At 44.2% G+C, this 16278-nt stretch overlaps 1 protein-coding gene across 13 annotated transcripts in view; it reads left to right on the forward strand.

The window, feature by feature from the left end:
• LOC100711676 (microtubule-associated protein 4) overlaps nt 1-16278 on the forward strand; it is a 111024-nt gene that overhangs the window by 87403 nt on the left and 7343 nt on the right. For 11 of the 13 annotated variants that reach the window (XM_025910428.1, XM_025910438.1, XM_025910431.1 and 8 more), the window contains 9 exons: nt 2940-4201; nt 4869-5126; nt 7588-7762; nt 7854-7916; nt 11341-11639; nt 12377-12433; nt 14456-14548; nt 15233-15314; nt 15439-15551. In XM_025910428.1, the coding sequence (XP_025766213.1) occupies nt 2940-4201; nt 4869-5126; nt 7588-7762; nt 7854-7916; nt 11341-11639; nt 12377-12433; nt 14456-14548; nt 15233-15314; nt 15439-15551 (2402 nt within the window). The remainder of the gene's footprint in view (nt 1-2939; nt 4202-4868; nt 5127-7587; nt 7763-7853; nt 7917-11340; nt 11640-12376; nt 12434-14455; nt 14549-15232; nt 15315-15438; nt 15552-16278) is intronic. The other 2 variants (XM_025910432.1, XM_025910434.1) reach the window with 2 other exon arrangements.

Here is a 16278-nt window from a genome sequence, read left to right on the forward strand (position 1 = left end):
TTTTGTTTTGGTTTGTTTTTCCTCGTTTTTCAGGTCAGTTCAGTTTTATAGAGCTAAATCACAACAACAGTCTGCTAGAGCAGAGAAAAGAACGAGACCCACTACTAGTGCTGTACACTGAAACACTACGACGATGCTTTTCTGTCTACACCCTGTCAACACTTCAGTCATCTGTATCCAGCAGTGTTCTGTCTGCTGTGTTGAGAACAGTGAAATAGTGACTAACTATGGCACAATCAGCAGAAATAAGCAAATGAAATCGACTGAGGCCTTCTGTGGGAGAGACTCACACAGTGGGCTGTGAGAGAGTGGGCTGGGCGTCACCTCCTGCTGGCTGATTAAATGAAGCCATTTTCACCACAGCTGTGAGACGTATCAGATTTCTGCTCTAATTAGGGGCTCGGGTTGATCTCCTGAGCCGCTCGTTGTTTGCTGTATAGAAAATCAAGACTTGGGTTTGTTCTTCTCTTGTTATTATAGGTCGGCTTTCAGTTGTGTATAATCACCTCTTTATGTTCACTGGCTCTGCTGTCTGTAGTCCCAGGCCCTGAATCGTTGCGCGTCATGTGACCTTTCTCTGTCAGTCTGTTCACCCCAAAGCTGAACACCCTGTGTTTGTTGAGTGTACTATGTGTCCTTAATTTAAGTCCATATTTCGGGGTTTTCCCCTTTTTTGAGGAGACTATTTTGCTTTTCCAGCACCAAAACTCTTTCCTGGACTCTACTAGATTACATCGACTAGCTTTGCATGATTCCCAGTTTAATATATTCCTTATGTTTCCTTTGCTGGGTGTTAGTGGAGCCTCATTTCATCCTGTCTGAAACAAGCTCCTCCCCCTGTAAGCCCATCGTCTCTGTAGGCCAACCCTCTGCTGCTTGGCTGTCCCATAAAATCACACTGCTGACCTTACTCTGTGCTTAGATCACCAACTCCTGTTCTAGTTCTAGTCAGAGATAGGCACAGATCAGGCCTAGTCCCACCACACCCAGGTCTCTACATGCTGACAAATGAGCTACTTATGGCTCCTGAATAATCAAGATGACTCATTATCTCCCCATTAGCCTAAATGATGTGACATTTCTTCATGAATTGCCTGTTAAACACAAGCGTGCTCCGTCTGACAACCATCTGTGGCTGAAATTCAGTAACAATGCCACGTACAATGGTTTCAGTGTAATACATGACTGCTGCTCTTTATGCTGCTCATGGATGACTGTGGCCTGTTAGGATTAATGCGTTTACATGAGAAAACACTCATATTTTATATCAAGCTTCATTCCTTTCTGGTGAAATATTCTTTAATGGAGTGAAGTCTGCACAGGAAGCATTGCTTCTGTCCTCCACAGGAGGTTGGAGGGCAGGACTGAATCCGTTATGTCATGTTCATTTCATAAACGTGGACATGAAGGGATCCAGCTCCTTAGCTGGGACACAGAGTGAGCAGCTCTGATGGGATTCAGTTCACCCCACTGCTGGGTCATCATCACTGGAGGTCAAATGATGCACATGTTTCATTTTAGTGAGTCAGCGTGAGGGAAAGCAACATCTCCAGATCTGCAGTCTGCTCAGAAATATCCACGTTCACAAGTTCAGTTTGAAATTTTTCACTTCGTGAGTTTTCCTGTTGCCTTTAAATTTTGACTGGTGTTATTTTTGTCTGTTTAACGCTTAAACAAAAATAAAATATCAAACAAACAGACCTAAGATTTTGTTTTTTAACCAAACTTAAAAAAGAGATCTGTCTTTACAACAAAAACAAACAAAAAACTTCAGTTTATGAAGCTTTTTAAAAGGTTTATTTGCTGGTGGTGGACTGTAAACGACTGGCACAACAGATGGAAAGGTGTAAAGCTGGAAATTCTGCACATATTAGCTTTTTGAAAAAGTCACTTCACAATGAAAACTCCCTTTATAGGTGAATCCAATGCAGACATAATTGGGCAAGATGGCAAAAACTTATTGTTTCCTGCAGGAAACAGGGAGGACGGCCTCGCTACAAGGCCAAAAAAGCAAAGTAAACTGGAAAATAGCGCCGATCCAAAAACGAACATTAAAACTATTATAAGACAGGTGGAAGCTGATACGAGGGAAACGCAGGACAGGTTGGATAAGTTGACAAAATGAGAGTCGGGGAGCACAGAGCAGAGTAACAGATGAGACAATCACAGGGGCAGGAAAAGAGCAAAGACAGGAAGTGAAACAGAAGAGCCACAATTAAAAGTTACTGCCAAAATAAAACAGGAAGTCACTATAACCCATGAAACACACATAAACAAACAGGAGGATACAAACAGGGAAGCTGATCTTCCAACAGAAAAACAAAGTACAGAGTGCTTCAAAAACAAATCCTAAACCCGGGAATGAGTTTGTGTTTTTACTACTCGGTGAAGTCGATGTGTTTTTAAAATGGTTTCAGACGCATGTTTGCTTCTGTGATGAACTCTTTTCATGTTTTGTTCATAAACACAGTAACTTCCTCACCAGTGAACCTAAAAGCTGGAGTTCAGTTATTATTTTCACTTGTGTAAGCGACTCTCACTTCCCTCAGAGCTTGTGTCGTGGAATCAAATCACATTGTCTTCTTTTTGTGCTCACTTCCAGTTTGTCCACTAACAGTAAACCAGCACTAAAGTTATAAACAGATTTTTTTGTTCTACAGTATTTACTGCGATCTCTGTGTCGGTGTGGCTGCAGGATTCAATGAGAAGCTGCAGCTTTAAACCAACAGCAGAGATGTTTGCTGGTTCACTTTATACACTGTGGACAGATATGCTGCTTACATGAGCCTGAAGTCTGTGCTGAATTCCTGGTTTCTGGAAGTTCTGAGCCGGAGTTTGTTCTTGTGGGACTGCGTAACTGTTTGGGCTGTTTGAATGAACTCTGCTTAGATATTATTGACTGTCATTTTATTTAAAACAGTTTTCTTTTTTCTTTTCAGTAAAATCAGACATGACAGAGAAGACAGAAAAGAAGGAGGAGAAGGTGGAGGACAGTGTGAAGAAGGTGGACCTGTTTGAGCCTGTGGATAAAGTCGAGCAGAAGAGTGTGAAGGTTGAGTTCACGAGCAGTGAGAGTCCGGTTAAGGTGGAGAAAGAGGTAGAAAAAGACAAAATGAAGGAGGCAGAAAAACAGGCAGAAAAAGTGGATGAAAAGCATAAAGAGACAGAAAAACAGGCAGAAAAGGTGGATGAAAAGCATGAAGAGACAGAAAAACAGGCAGAAAAGGTGGATGAAAAGCATGAAGAGACAGAAAAACAGGCAGAAAAGGTGGATGAAAAGCATAAAGAGACAGAAAAACAGGCAGAAAAAGTGGATGAAAAGCATAAAGAGACAGAAAAACAGGCAGAAAAAGTGGATGAAAAGCATGAAGAGACAGAAAAACAGGCAGAAAAAGTGGATGAAAAGCATGAAGAGACAGAAAAACAGGCAGAAAAAGTGGATGAAAAGCATGAAGAGACAGAAAAACAGGCAGAAAAGGTGGATGAAAAGCATAAAGAGACAGAAAAGGAGATGGAAACAGAGAAAGTGCAGCCTGTGCAACAAAAGCCTGAGAAAGAGGATAAAGTGAAAGCAGAAGAATTCTCAGACAAATCAGAGATAAATAAAGTAGAGAAGACAGAGAAAGAAGAAAAAGTGAAGGTTACAGAAAAGCTGGAGGCTGAAGTCGAGAAAGCAGAGAATGTGGACAAAATTGCACAAAATGACAAGTCCAAAGTGTCCAAAGTGGAGGACAAAGCAGAGAACAAGACCACAGAGAAGAGCGAGATCACAGAAATGAAGGATGGCAAAGAGCAGCACATCAACAAAGTGGAAAAGACCCCAGAGCAACAGCCGACATCTGTCAAGCTCGAGACCAGCTGTGACGAGACGCAGAAGAAGGCCGACACGGAGACAAAGGCCACAGCGGAGCTGGAAGACGCTGAGACAGAAAAGGCTGACGCAGACGAGGCCAAGAAGACGGAGAAAGACGATGAGGCGGCGAAGCCGTCTGAGAAGCCGCTGGAAAAAACAACACAGGAGGACGAAAAGGAAGAGAAGCCGGACAAAACCCAGGAAGACAAAAAGACGGTTGAGAAGAAAGATGAAAAGAAGGACAAGGCCGCAAAAGCAGACGGAGACAAGGCGAAGAAACCTACAAAACCTTCAGCTAATGGAAGCATTTCAACACCAAGCAAAGACCTGGCAGACAGGAAGACCAAGGTAGGAGTTAGTGGAAGGTATCAGAGTGAAATGTTACTCCTGACATATGCTTAGGATCCTCATTCTGAAAAAAACAGTGTTTTAGTATCACTGCTGTTTTACAGTATTAAACATCAGCGAGGGTAGCCAACGCCCGACTCAGGCTGTAATTTAAAATGTAATACTTACATGTTGGCACAGTAGAGTAATGGGCTAACGAGTCGAAATGATAGCAGTGTACAATTTCATGGTAGTTTGCAAAAAAACACAAGACTTGCCCATCTTACATCATAAATCATCCAAACTCCTAATAAATATCAGCCTGAATACAAATGGTTACACAGACACGATGGCTGAAAGCATTCCAGCCATGCAGCGTGGAAGAGGAGGACAGCCACAGAGCATGCATGCTGCCTCAGCCTCTGCCCCGGTTGTGTTTGTGTTTACTGCCTTGCAGCGACAGAGTAAATGCTAAGTATTGGTGGTTTTTGTTTTCTGTGTGTTTTTTGTTTTTTTGCTCTCAATTTTTGTGATTTTGTGATGTAATTGGTGCTTGTGCTGCTTGACCCCGCTGCCGTTACCATCCATTTTTGTTAATTTTATCCATTTTCCTTGGTTTCCCTCCTTATTTTGCCCTTCTATCCATCCATCATCCATCCATCTCCTGCGTGTTGGTCCTGCATCGCAGCCTGCTGCCGGGGCAACCAAACCAAGCGCAGCTGCCAAAACGCGTCCGAGCACTGCAGGTGCCGGTGGTCCGGCTCCAGGCCTGACTAAGCGTCCCGTATCCTCTGTCACCACCTCCACCCCCCACACTACAGACAAAAAAACAACCACATCTAAAGCACCTTCCACAGCAGCTGCAGGGTCTAAGCGGCCCTCCACCACTTCTGCCAGCCGCCCCATGTCATCCTCCACCAGCACGACACGTGAGCTTAAACCCAAGGTAAGTTTAAGCTAACAGGAAGCGGTCAGGGGCAGCAGCCTGCTCAGTTACACAGAGCTGCACGATTGACGTCATCACAGTGAATCCTCCCCAACACTTTAAAACTAAACCTGTCTTATGTTTTGAAGTCATTTTATTCAACTATATCAGGGGTCGGCAACCTGCGGCGTTAGTCCTTATACTGCGGCTCCGCATGGTTTGGGAAAATAAATTAGAAGTATTTAGCTGAAGTGTATTTTATTTATGTTAGTTCTTTTTTAACTTGTAGTTCTATATTGGAAGATTGTTGTGATTTTGAAATATAAAAATAAAATTCTATTATTTTTTCATCGCTCAAAATAAGAGTCACACTCACGGAAGCCGGTGTACCCGCCGAAACGCCGTGCATTTATCGAGACTTTCGACCCCAGGTAGGCCAATTATGGATCTGGATCCACATTATGTCAGCAGCTGTTCTCCACCGTGAACTATGTTAAAAACAAACACCGCTCACGCCTCACAGATGACAGCTTACAGTCCTGCGTAAAGATGAAAGCCCCGATTTGCAGACGCTGTGCGCAGAGGTTCGGGACCAGAAGTCTCATTGTAAACACATCACGGCAGACCCGACGATGTTTGCATGAACACGCTTTACAGCATCTCTTTATTGAGCACTTTTCACACACGGTTGCTGTACGCATACAGCCGGCTGTAGCTTTGCAGCTCACAGCCCGACACACACCACCAACAACACAACAGCACAGATAGCGCAGACGTTAAGGCGGCGAGGCGTGATTGCCGGTGCCGCTCAGGTGTGTCCGCCTCCCCTGCAGCGGCGCTGCAGACCACGCCCCGCCGCACGCATTAACCAGGTAAAATAGATATTTAGGGCTGAATTTTGCAATTTTTTAGAAGTCAGGTCAAGGCTCCAAAATCCCAAATACGATATAAGGGAGGCGGCTCACGACAGTTTTTGTTTGCTACATGCATCATTTTAGTTCAGGTTGGTGTCTTTCCTTTTGTTATATTTCTTTAAGAGTTCAAAATGTGTTAATTACATAAATAAAATGTAATTTTCTCTGTAGCACTTCATGGATTTTATAAGCAGCACACCTTAGTTGTTCACACAAAGCATAAAGGTAGAAAACAATATATACAGTGTTATCTTCATTTTAGATGTCAAAAAGTATTTGTGGCTCCCAGTGTTTTCTTTTGCGTGGAAACCGGGTCCAAATGGCTCTTTGGGTGTAAAAGGTTGCTGACCCCTGGGCTATATCCATATCGATCAGGACAACAGATTTCTTACTACTTCGGCTTTTTCTAACTAAGGTTAGGATCAGTGGAGTTTCTAACAACCGTCTGTTTCCCCCTTGGTCATGAATCTTTGCCATCTGGTCTGTTTGCGTGCACAGGCTCACAATGGAGACTGTGAAAATGTAAATGCATGTAAAGTTTGTGAGCTGGAAATGCAGGAAAAAAGCCAAGAGGGTTAAACACGCTGAAACACTTAGCTGTGCCTCTCGTTTGAACGAACACGAGTGTTTTACTGTAGCCGTGTTATTATATGAAAATATGCTGAATTCAGACAAAGACATGAGTGTTTCTTTATAATAACTGTACAGATATTTACTTGGTTTTTATCCACCGCAGGAGCTGCAAACATGCAGTTATAAAAATTAGTTTATGTCTGTATATGAAACTGATATTATGTCAGGACAAAGAAACTATTTCTTTGGTTAGGAAAAACGAACCTTTCACAGCAGATGGCCCCGCCCCTCCCTGAGCCTGGTTCTGCTGGAGGTTTCTTCCTGTTAAAAGGGAGTTTTTCCTTCCCACTGTCGCCAAAGTGCCTGATCATAGGGGGTCATATGATTGTTGGCTGTACAATATAAAGCACCTCGGGTCAAATGTTGTTGTGAGTTGGCAATAAAATAGAATAAAAGTGAAATTTCCATTTATTAATTGGCCTGTCCAGTGTTATGCCTTGTTCCCCAAAAAGACCAGTCAGCCTTCTGTCAGCCTCTTCTGCTGAGCTCCTGAAATGTAAACAACAACATATTAAAAGCCTTGATGGAGCTGCTGAGCACCCAGGGGTGCAGGGTGACTCAGTGCAGCATGAACAGCACGTTGCAGGACGGCTCAGCTGAATGTGAAGGTTAGCGTCATCTGAGGGTTACAAGAGGCAAACACGCTGCTGAGTGAAATGTGTAATCATCGTTGAGGGCTTTGGGCTCGGTCCATGTCTTCCGCCAATTGGGGCAAAATCTTTGACCTGAATTTCTCAGTGAAGCCAGCGAACATTTGCCTGGACTGATGACAACATCCAGGCACACTGAAGATGCTTTGTGACCTAATTTGCTGCCTGTTTGTTTTGTTGATTTGATATCCCTCCGCAGATGCTTGCCCATATTCATTAGTTTCTTCTCTCTCTTCCTGGATGACATATTACCTCGCCCAGATTTATTTTTCTCTTTCTTTTCAGACAACAACAGAGAAGCGCCCCCTGGTGACAAAGTCCAGCACTGCTGCCTCAAATCAAACAGGTTCTGCCACCAGAAACACATCTGCTGCCACAGCAGCCAGTAAGACCGCTGCACCAGTGCGCACAGCAGGGTCTACTCGCACCACCACCACTGCTGCAGCCAAAAAGCCTCTGGGTATGTGTGTGGCTTTCTTTACACTCGGTTTATTTATTTATTGTGTTGATAGATTACACGACTGACAAATGTTTAAACATTTTCTTTTTAGCCTCTAAGACAGACAGCAAACCAGGAGAGGAGAAGAAACCCAGCACTCCGAGGACTTCAACAGGTAGAAACCACTACAGCGTCTGAGCTTATTAGACTTTTACTTTGTCATTAGTGAGAGCGGAGCTAAACAGTTTTATCAGGCCTCGCTGAGAGTATTAGTTCTATTATACTGGGCTGGCACAGAAGCCTGTGTGTAGTCTGTTTATTCTCCTTTCTTAGTACATGTGTAAGTACATGTTTGTTGTTCGGTCATTCTAAGACTTGCAGATAATACATTTAATAATAATAATAATACTACATTTTATTTATAGGCACCTTTAAAGACCCTCAAGGTCACCTTACATTAGTGCAACAAAATAAAAACATATGGTAAACAAAAAAAACAAGTATGAAAGCTAAACAAGGTAAAAATAGACGGAGTCACAATGAAGAGTGTGCAGACAGGACTGGTTGGAGAAAATAAAGCTTGAGGACTCGTACGTTTTTGCTGATGGGGTTGAGCAGAACTATTCGTGCCCACACTTATATATATGGGTGCAGTAAGAATCCGCCTGTGCCACCTTAAAGCTACCGAGTCTTCTGACATGTGGCACAGGCGAGTAATACACGCCCACTAAACAGCTGAGTGCAGCGAGTACTGGCTCGGGTTCTGTTTGGGTTACAGCACTGCTTTAATTCTTTATGGCAGAGATTCAACAAGGTTCCCGCTCAGCTGGAAACGTTCCTCAGAGACTTTTGTCCTTTTTTAGATGACAGCATTTGTCTGCTACACATCCATAATACAGATCTCCTGCTCCACGTCCGAAAGCTAACGCTAAGAGCAAAATGTGCTACAGCTATGAACCGCTGATACGTATGGATCCAAACTTTGATGCTGTTCAGACCTGTTGTTTAATCCTGACCCTCATCACACCAGGTTGTTGTACAGTCTGTTTGTGAGCTCGTGTGAACTGTAGCCTCTGTTTTGTATTCGTTGCTGCCATGAGCTGTGGTCTGATCTCAGACCAGTCTCTATAAAGGCCGACCCGTCTGGCACCAGGTTCAAAGTCACAGTAGATCATTTTTATCCACATTCTGATTCTCAGTTTAAACTTCAGCTGGTCATCTTGACCATACCTGCTTGGCTAAGTGCTTTCAGTTGTAATTGGCTGATTAGATATCTGCATTAACAAGCTGTTGAACATGTGCACTGAAGAAAGTGACAGCCACTGTGTATAGCTCGTCAGCTCGGGGGCGACACTGTGGTGCATCCACGTCTTTGCACAGTCCAGTGTAGATGCAGACAGTTGTATTGCAGTTGGTATTGATCATGAGGGAAGGATCCCGTGCTACTCCACAGTGCTCTCCTCCATCTGTGCCTTCTCTTTGCATATATTTCTCTCCTGTTTCTTCCTCTCTGTAATCTTCTCCTCACTTCTCCTCAGTCTGTCTCTTCCTGCACAGTTGTGGCTTTTCTCCTCCTGTTGACAGAGTAGTTTATGTTTTGGCAGCAGGAGAGCTGTCAGCAGGAGTGTGACACCAGAACGCACTCATTGTGTCCGACCGTGACAATGCTGGGCAGGCTTATGCAGAGGGAGGCTTTACTGCTGAAAGGCTCTGGAGAGTTAAAAACCTTCACCACAGCAGCCGGTGGATTACTGTCCCCTTGCTGTTGACAGGAGTTTGCAGCTCTTTGCTGATGCAGCCTCAGCTCGTCTAATCTGCCAGGGTTCATGCAGAAAGTCAAATTACTCTTTAGAAACATGAAGGCGAGGGGGAGGATTTCCTCCGTTAAATATGTCTTAACGGGAGCCGGAGATATCCGACAGGCTCTCGGGGAGGACTGACAGCAGGACACGTGGTCCAGGATGCCTCAGCGCTCTGAAAGAAGAGTTGGCATACAGTCCAGGCCAAAGTATGTGAATTGACAGGTTTGAATTGGTGCTAATGTTGCACTGCATCAGTGCAGGCTGGCTTAGGATGCTGGAGCTAAAGTGTCTTTACTCAGAGAGGATTACAGCACTGAAAATCAGTGGTGTTTGAATATCTCCCCTTTAAATGTCTGTCTTTCACTCACTTCACAGGTACGTGTGGTGCCTGCGTACCAGAGAAAAGGATGCAGATGGGTTTTTGCACCGCTGTATATTTTTCTGTAATGTTCACTTTTTGTTTTTATGTTAAGGTTGATGACGGGCGGCGTTGTGTGTTTGTTATTACCGTTCGTGTGTCTCGGTGAAGACGCGGAGCAGTAATGTCGGAACTCTGAGTCTTCCTGAAAACGCATCTTTAAGATGATTAACAGAGAGTTTGACATCATTGGAAATAACTTATTTATTTTCTTGCCAAGAGCTTTACATTAAGAGCTGTGCATTAAATATAAAGCCAGGAGGTGATTATCCTAGCTTAGAATAAAGACAGGAAGTAGGCTTTTAGCAGTATTTATACACTACTGCTCAGAAATTCAGGGTCACCCAGAAAATGTCTCATTTGTCACACGTTTATTCATGAAAGAGTAATTAATGAATTTTAATTCACTTGTTTGTGGTGACCACAGGTGTGTTTTTAGTCACAATGGGAGGAGCTAGATGACCTGATGAAGCTGTTCTAGAGTTTAGGAGTTGCAGCTGTCAAGTTGGATCTAAGTGTGAGTCGGGAATTGTGCAGCTCGTCAACTGAAAGGTGAAAGGTCTGAAAGCTAACCTGAGGTGTGACCACAAGAATCTAAGACTGAATACAGTGTGATAATGTGATGATAAGCAAAGCTGTGTCTTTTTTTAGCTACGTTAGCTCTTTAACTTCTTGGTTTATTCTTCATGATAAACTAACCTACGCATCCATCCATCCTTTTGCTTCCACTTATCCGGGGTCGGGTCGCGGGGGCAGCAGCCTAAGCAGAGAAGCCCACACCTCCCTCTCCCAGCCACCTCCTTCAGCTTGTCTGGGGGAACACCAAGGCGTTCCCAGGCCAGCTGAGAGAGAGATAATCTCTCCAGCGTGTCCTGGGTCTGCCCCGGGGCCTCCTCCCGCTGGGACATGCCCAGAACACCTCACCCAGGAGGCATCCTTGTCAGATGCCCAAAACCACCTCAACTGGCTCCTTTCCAGTTGAGCCCTCTGAGTTGGTTGAACTTCTCACCCTCTCACCCATCTGTAAGGGAGAGTATCCGCGATCTCATTCTTCCAGTCACTATCCACAGCTCGTGACCGTAGGTGAGGGTAGGGACCTAGATCGACTGGTAAGTTGAGAGCTTCGCTTTCACACTCGGCTCTCTCTTCACCACGACAGACTGGTACAGCGTCCGGGAATCGCTACTTATGGTGGTGGAGTGGTTTGTCCCAGGGGCTGTGTCGTCCGGGGGCTTCTGCCTTGGATTTGGCATACACTCCATATCTTATTTTGCTTTTTCCCCTCTTTTTTTATAAGTCTGGTTTGAAAAAGTTGCTATCATAATGCTAGTTTGGCAAAGAGATCTATAAAGCTCTGTATAATTATTTTCTCCCTTTAGCTGACTCAAGCAAGCCTAAGACCACCACCACCCGCAGCACTGCCTCCACCACCACCACCACTGCCTCCCGCACACGAACCACAGCAGCCAAACCAGCAACGCCATCCTCCACCACAGGCACGGGGCCAGAGAAGAAGCCCCCGGTGCCCCGCGCCCCACGGGCCGCCTCTTCAACCACAGCGACCACCGCTTCCAGGAGCACAGCTCGCCCCGCCACAGCCGCGGCTCCCGATGTCCGCAACGTTCGCTCCAAGATCGGCTCTACGGACAACATGAAGCACCAGCCCGGAGGAGGGAAGGTAAGTCTGCCGCCGTATGAGTGTGGCATGTGTTTTCTGACACCGACTGCACATGGACTAACAGGAAGTGGACCGTGCAGTCTGTGATTTCACATCTGACACTGACTTCTTCTGGGTTCCTACCTGGCTTCACAAAATATCATCATCCAAGTCCAACCCACTAAAAGCCTATTAGCTCACTAACTGAAGTAAAATGGTCTCCATAGTTCTTCTTCTCGTTTTCACTGTCTGTCGTTTTGCGTTTCCTCTGCATGTACATCTACTGTCATTGCACTCTGAACGCACAACTTCCATCAAGGCTCTTTCGAAACAGCACGGATGTTGAAAAAGGTTTACGACACTGGTCTTGTGTAGATTTCTGTGGATTTCACCAAAATAACTGCTAAGATATGAGATCAGGGGGTCATTGCTACAGGAAGTCTAACATGTAGCTGATGGACAAAAAGCTGAATAATAAGCAGTAATACAGAATATTAACGTTTTTTAGCCTTGATTCTGTTGTAGGATATGATGCCCTGGTTTCACAGTGGAGTCGATCGGGTTGATCGGGTTCGGTTTGTGCATGTACTCTCCATTCTTCTTTGCTGCCCTCCTTCTTTTTTTAAACTCACCTCCATGTCCCATCATTCCTTACCGTCACTGCCTACTTACAAACAATCTCTGCACTCTGACCTCCTCCTCCTGTGTTTTTGTTAACGAGGTGTTGTTGTTGACCCTGCGTGGACTTGTCTCCCCAGGTGCCTCCTTCCTCTCAGAGCAGGGGTTTCACCTCCAAAGAAAGCAGCCAGGGCAAAGTGAGTTCCCTCTCCATCCTCCCACCATGACTACTTACACTCCCTCTTTTCTCTTGATATATTTTCCGGTTGCCTTTCTCTGCTTCTCATTTCTGTTAGTTGTTTTTTAATAACTGGACCCAGTGAGAGCACAAGAGCAGGCTAGGCAGTACTACTGGATGCTCTTGAAATTGCACACACAATTTCCTATTCTTTCAGTTTCTCCCAACACGGACATCAGACATGTCTGTGGGGAAATTAATTATCGGATTATTTATGGTTAATTTGTAATTAAATTTGAACCCTCTGCTCATTAATTAACCAAGATCATTAACCTTGGCCTGGGGTTTGAAGCAGCGTTAACACAAATAATAGTAGAAAGCTGCTGATTCTAGTTATTTTGTAGAGAAGCTGTTTGAATAAAGCCGCTGCTCTCCCAGTCTGCTAAATCTTTAGTTTGTTCAAAAATAAAATTGTGTTATGATCCATACACCATCCAGGGAGTCATGCCAAACTATAAATATAGGAGAAGCAACATGTAAAGTTATGTTTGTGTAAATGACAATGAAATGTAAACAGACACCAAATCAGTTTGCATTACAAAAGTGACAGAAGCACAACTTACACGAATTATTCTTTGAACTTAACTCATTTAAATGTTAACTGTTAACGAGCGTCCGAGTCACTGAAGTCCAAATAAAGATCAGTCACACATGGATATAGTCACATGATTGGTACATGTGATCATTACCATAGACTGTATATAAAAGATGGGCATGGTCAGTGTGGGTCCATCCACTGATCATAATTTACACATGAACACCATGCTGTGTTTAGTAGGACTTTTAATTTAGATGTTTAGAGCATAAATTCATCAGGAACTTGCTTACTGAGCTCACAGGTGAAGACTGCAGTGCAACCAAACTACCTTCTGTACCCAGACAGCTACAGACATCATCTGTGGACCTTTCAAATCCAGCTTGTTGCTCTTCTTCTTCTGTCTTATTGTAGATCAGGGTGAAAAAACAAATAGAAAAACAGCAAAAAACACAAGTTGGATAAAAAACAACAATAATAGAAAAAATGCAGCAAAAGCTGAAATTAAAGCAGAAAACAAAACACGAGTGTTTCTGGGACATAAAACAAAATGAACTGCATTATTACAAGCAAAAAAAACAACTTAATGAAATTCAAACATGCTTAATAGAAGCAGAGGACTCATCGGTGCTGTGAGGGAGGTGCAGGTAACGTGTGTTTAACAGTGTGTTTCATATAATACTGTAGATACATGTTGGCTTTTAGCCTGTTAGCCTGTTAGCTTGTCACTTCTCGTGTCCCCAGAAACGCTTCTGTTTTCCTTCGTGATTTAGTTTTTTAGCTGTTTCTGCATTTCTTCTATTTTTCTCGTGTTTTATTCGACTTCTGCTGTGTTTCATGTGCTTTTGCATTTTTCTCTTTACTGTTGTTTTATTGAGGTCTGTTTGACCTCTCAGGGCCACCGTACTAAACTCATTTGGATGTAAAATGTGTGTGTTGGCTGTAGCAGTCTAACCTGACGTATTGTAAATAATATGTGTGTTTTAATTCTTAGTGTATGTTTAGCTCAGCTGTTCTAACCAACGTGTACGGCAGCGTCTCCATTTAAAGAGTTTAACGAGGGTCCGAGACGTTCATGTGAGCCGGCCCGGTGTCTGTATGTCGTGCTGCATGTGTGCGCTTCATAAAACAGGTTCGGTGTGCTCTGTGGGGCCTTCAGCTGTCCTTTTCTCCAGGTTCGGGTGCTGTTTCCATCGCTATTTAAGCAGCAGCAATGCTGAACTACTCGGCTATGTTTAGCTAAAATAGTGTTTGTAGCCAGAGAGCCTCGCTCCCGCCTTCTATCCTTTCCTTTCTAACCGTACCTGTGATGGTGACTTCTTCCTCCCTGCACTTTCTCTTCTCGTTTCTGCTTCTTTTCTACCTCACCTCTCCTCTATCGTCTCCTCCCCCCTTTTCCCTCGCTCTTCTCTGCTCCCCTCTTGCTGCTATGCTGTGTCCATATAGGTTCAGATAGTCTCCAAAAAACTGGACTTCAGCCACGTCACATCTCGCTTGGGCTCCAAGGACAATATGAAGCATGTTCCTGGTGGAGGGAATGTAAGTACTGTCTGGCCCACAACCAGCGCCCACATGTACCGGCCAGTTAGTCTGACATTTAGAGCCCATTAAAATGGCTCGAATGAAGGCAAGGCCACAGATGAAATGTTGTAACAGGAGCACAGTGTAAAGAAAAGGAACATTAAAGGTGTTTGTAACGTAAATGCTGCTCTTGGCTGGAAAATGGGGCGTTATAGTTGTTGGCATGCTGGCCAAGCTTAGGTACAAGCCCTTCCCCAGAACCTGCTTCACACTCCCGCTCGCTTCCTTAAAGTTGTCTTGTGTTGTCCCGCCCTCTCACTAACGTACTAAACCCTACTCCAACAGGAGCCTCTGCCCTCTGATTGGCTGTCTTGGTTCTGTGAGGACAAAATCATAATCACTGAGATAAATCTGGGGGTTTCTGGTTTCCTGCAATGATGCTGTGCCAAGCTTCTTCTTTTAGTGTCTGTCGTGGTTTCAGCACAAACATATTTCACAAAAAAACATTTTTCTACAACATGGAGGAAGAAACTAGAAGATACGGTTTGTTCAGTGTGCTGTTTGTCCTGATGCTGGTAACTTAAGGTATAATCAGGACGTAAGAAGGGTTCTTTTTTCTGATTGGTCCTTTGATTCAACCCCAGTCGAGCATTTTTACACAAATCTGTGGATTAAAGAAGAAACATTTGTGACAATCAACAGGTGCAGATTCTCAACAAGAAGGTGGATGTTAGTAAGGTGACGTCAAAGCTGGGCTCCAAGGACAACCTTAAGCACAAGCCTGGTGAGCTAAAAACTGTGTACTCTGAGTCTGCTGTCCTAAAACAACAACAGTGAATCAGTACATAAGCACCACGGGCTGTCTTTGACTGCACGAGCTTGCATCTGTGTACATGTGTGTGTTGCAGGAGGCGGCGATGTGAAGATCGAGTCCCACAAAGTGAACTTTAGAGAAAAGGCTCAGTCCAAAGTGGGCTCCATGGACAATGTGAGCCATTCACCCGGAGGAGGAAATGTCAAGGTGAGGTCACGAGCCGCAGCCCGATACACGCACGCTGTGTTTACGTCCCTCTGAATCCACTGAACTGTTTGTGATCAGTCAACAAACTAAAGAGGAATCAGTGAAACAATGAACACTCGTGTCTTATGCTAGCTACAACTTCAGTCACGACTCGCTTTCATGAATAAAGAAAGTAGCGCTGCAACACAACAGTTACAGGTTAATATGAAGGACAACTGGTGAGTCAGGCTTTGGTACAATACCACAGAAAAAACAAGAAAACATTTTTTTTATTCATTTATGTCCAAAAAAGGCCATTAAGGCCATTTTTGGACATAATGGACTAAAACACTGTCATCCTCCCAGGAAGAAAATACTTTTACAAATCCAGCTGCACAGCTTACAATGGGATCCATTTACTATTCTTTGTACAGTGCTCATATTAAACAGAGCCAGAGTAACAACAGTGGTTCTGTATGTCAGCGACAGGGGACATGACCTCGTCATGGTCATCTCTGACTGGAAGCAGAGAAGCCCCGCCCACTTGCTGGGCCACATTTACTAGCATTACAACCCAAAGCCAGGAGCATCAGCCCTGATCTCAAGGCTAACTTTGCTTGTAGACAACTGTTGCAGAATTTATGTTCTGGGAGCTCAAGTCGACATAAATCAGCTTCATGTAAATCGACCTCACAGGGCGAAGCAAAGACATTTCAATAAACAGTCACAACTGAATAACCTCAGAAGT

The sequence above is a fragment of the Oreochromis niloticus genome, linkage group LG9, assembly GCF_001858045.2.
Source record: "Oreochromis niloticus isolate F11D_XX linkage group LG9, O_niloticus_UMD_NMBU, whole genome shotgun sequence".
Lineage (NCBI taxonomy): Eukaryota > Metazoa > Chordata > Actinopteri > Cichliformes > Cichlidae > Oreochromis > Oreochromis niloticus.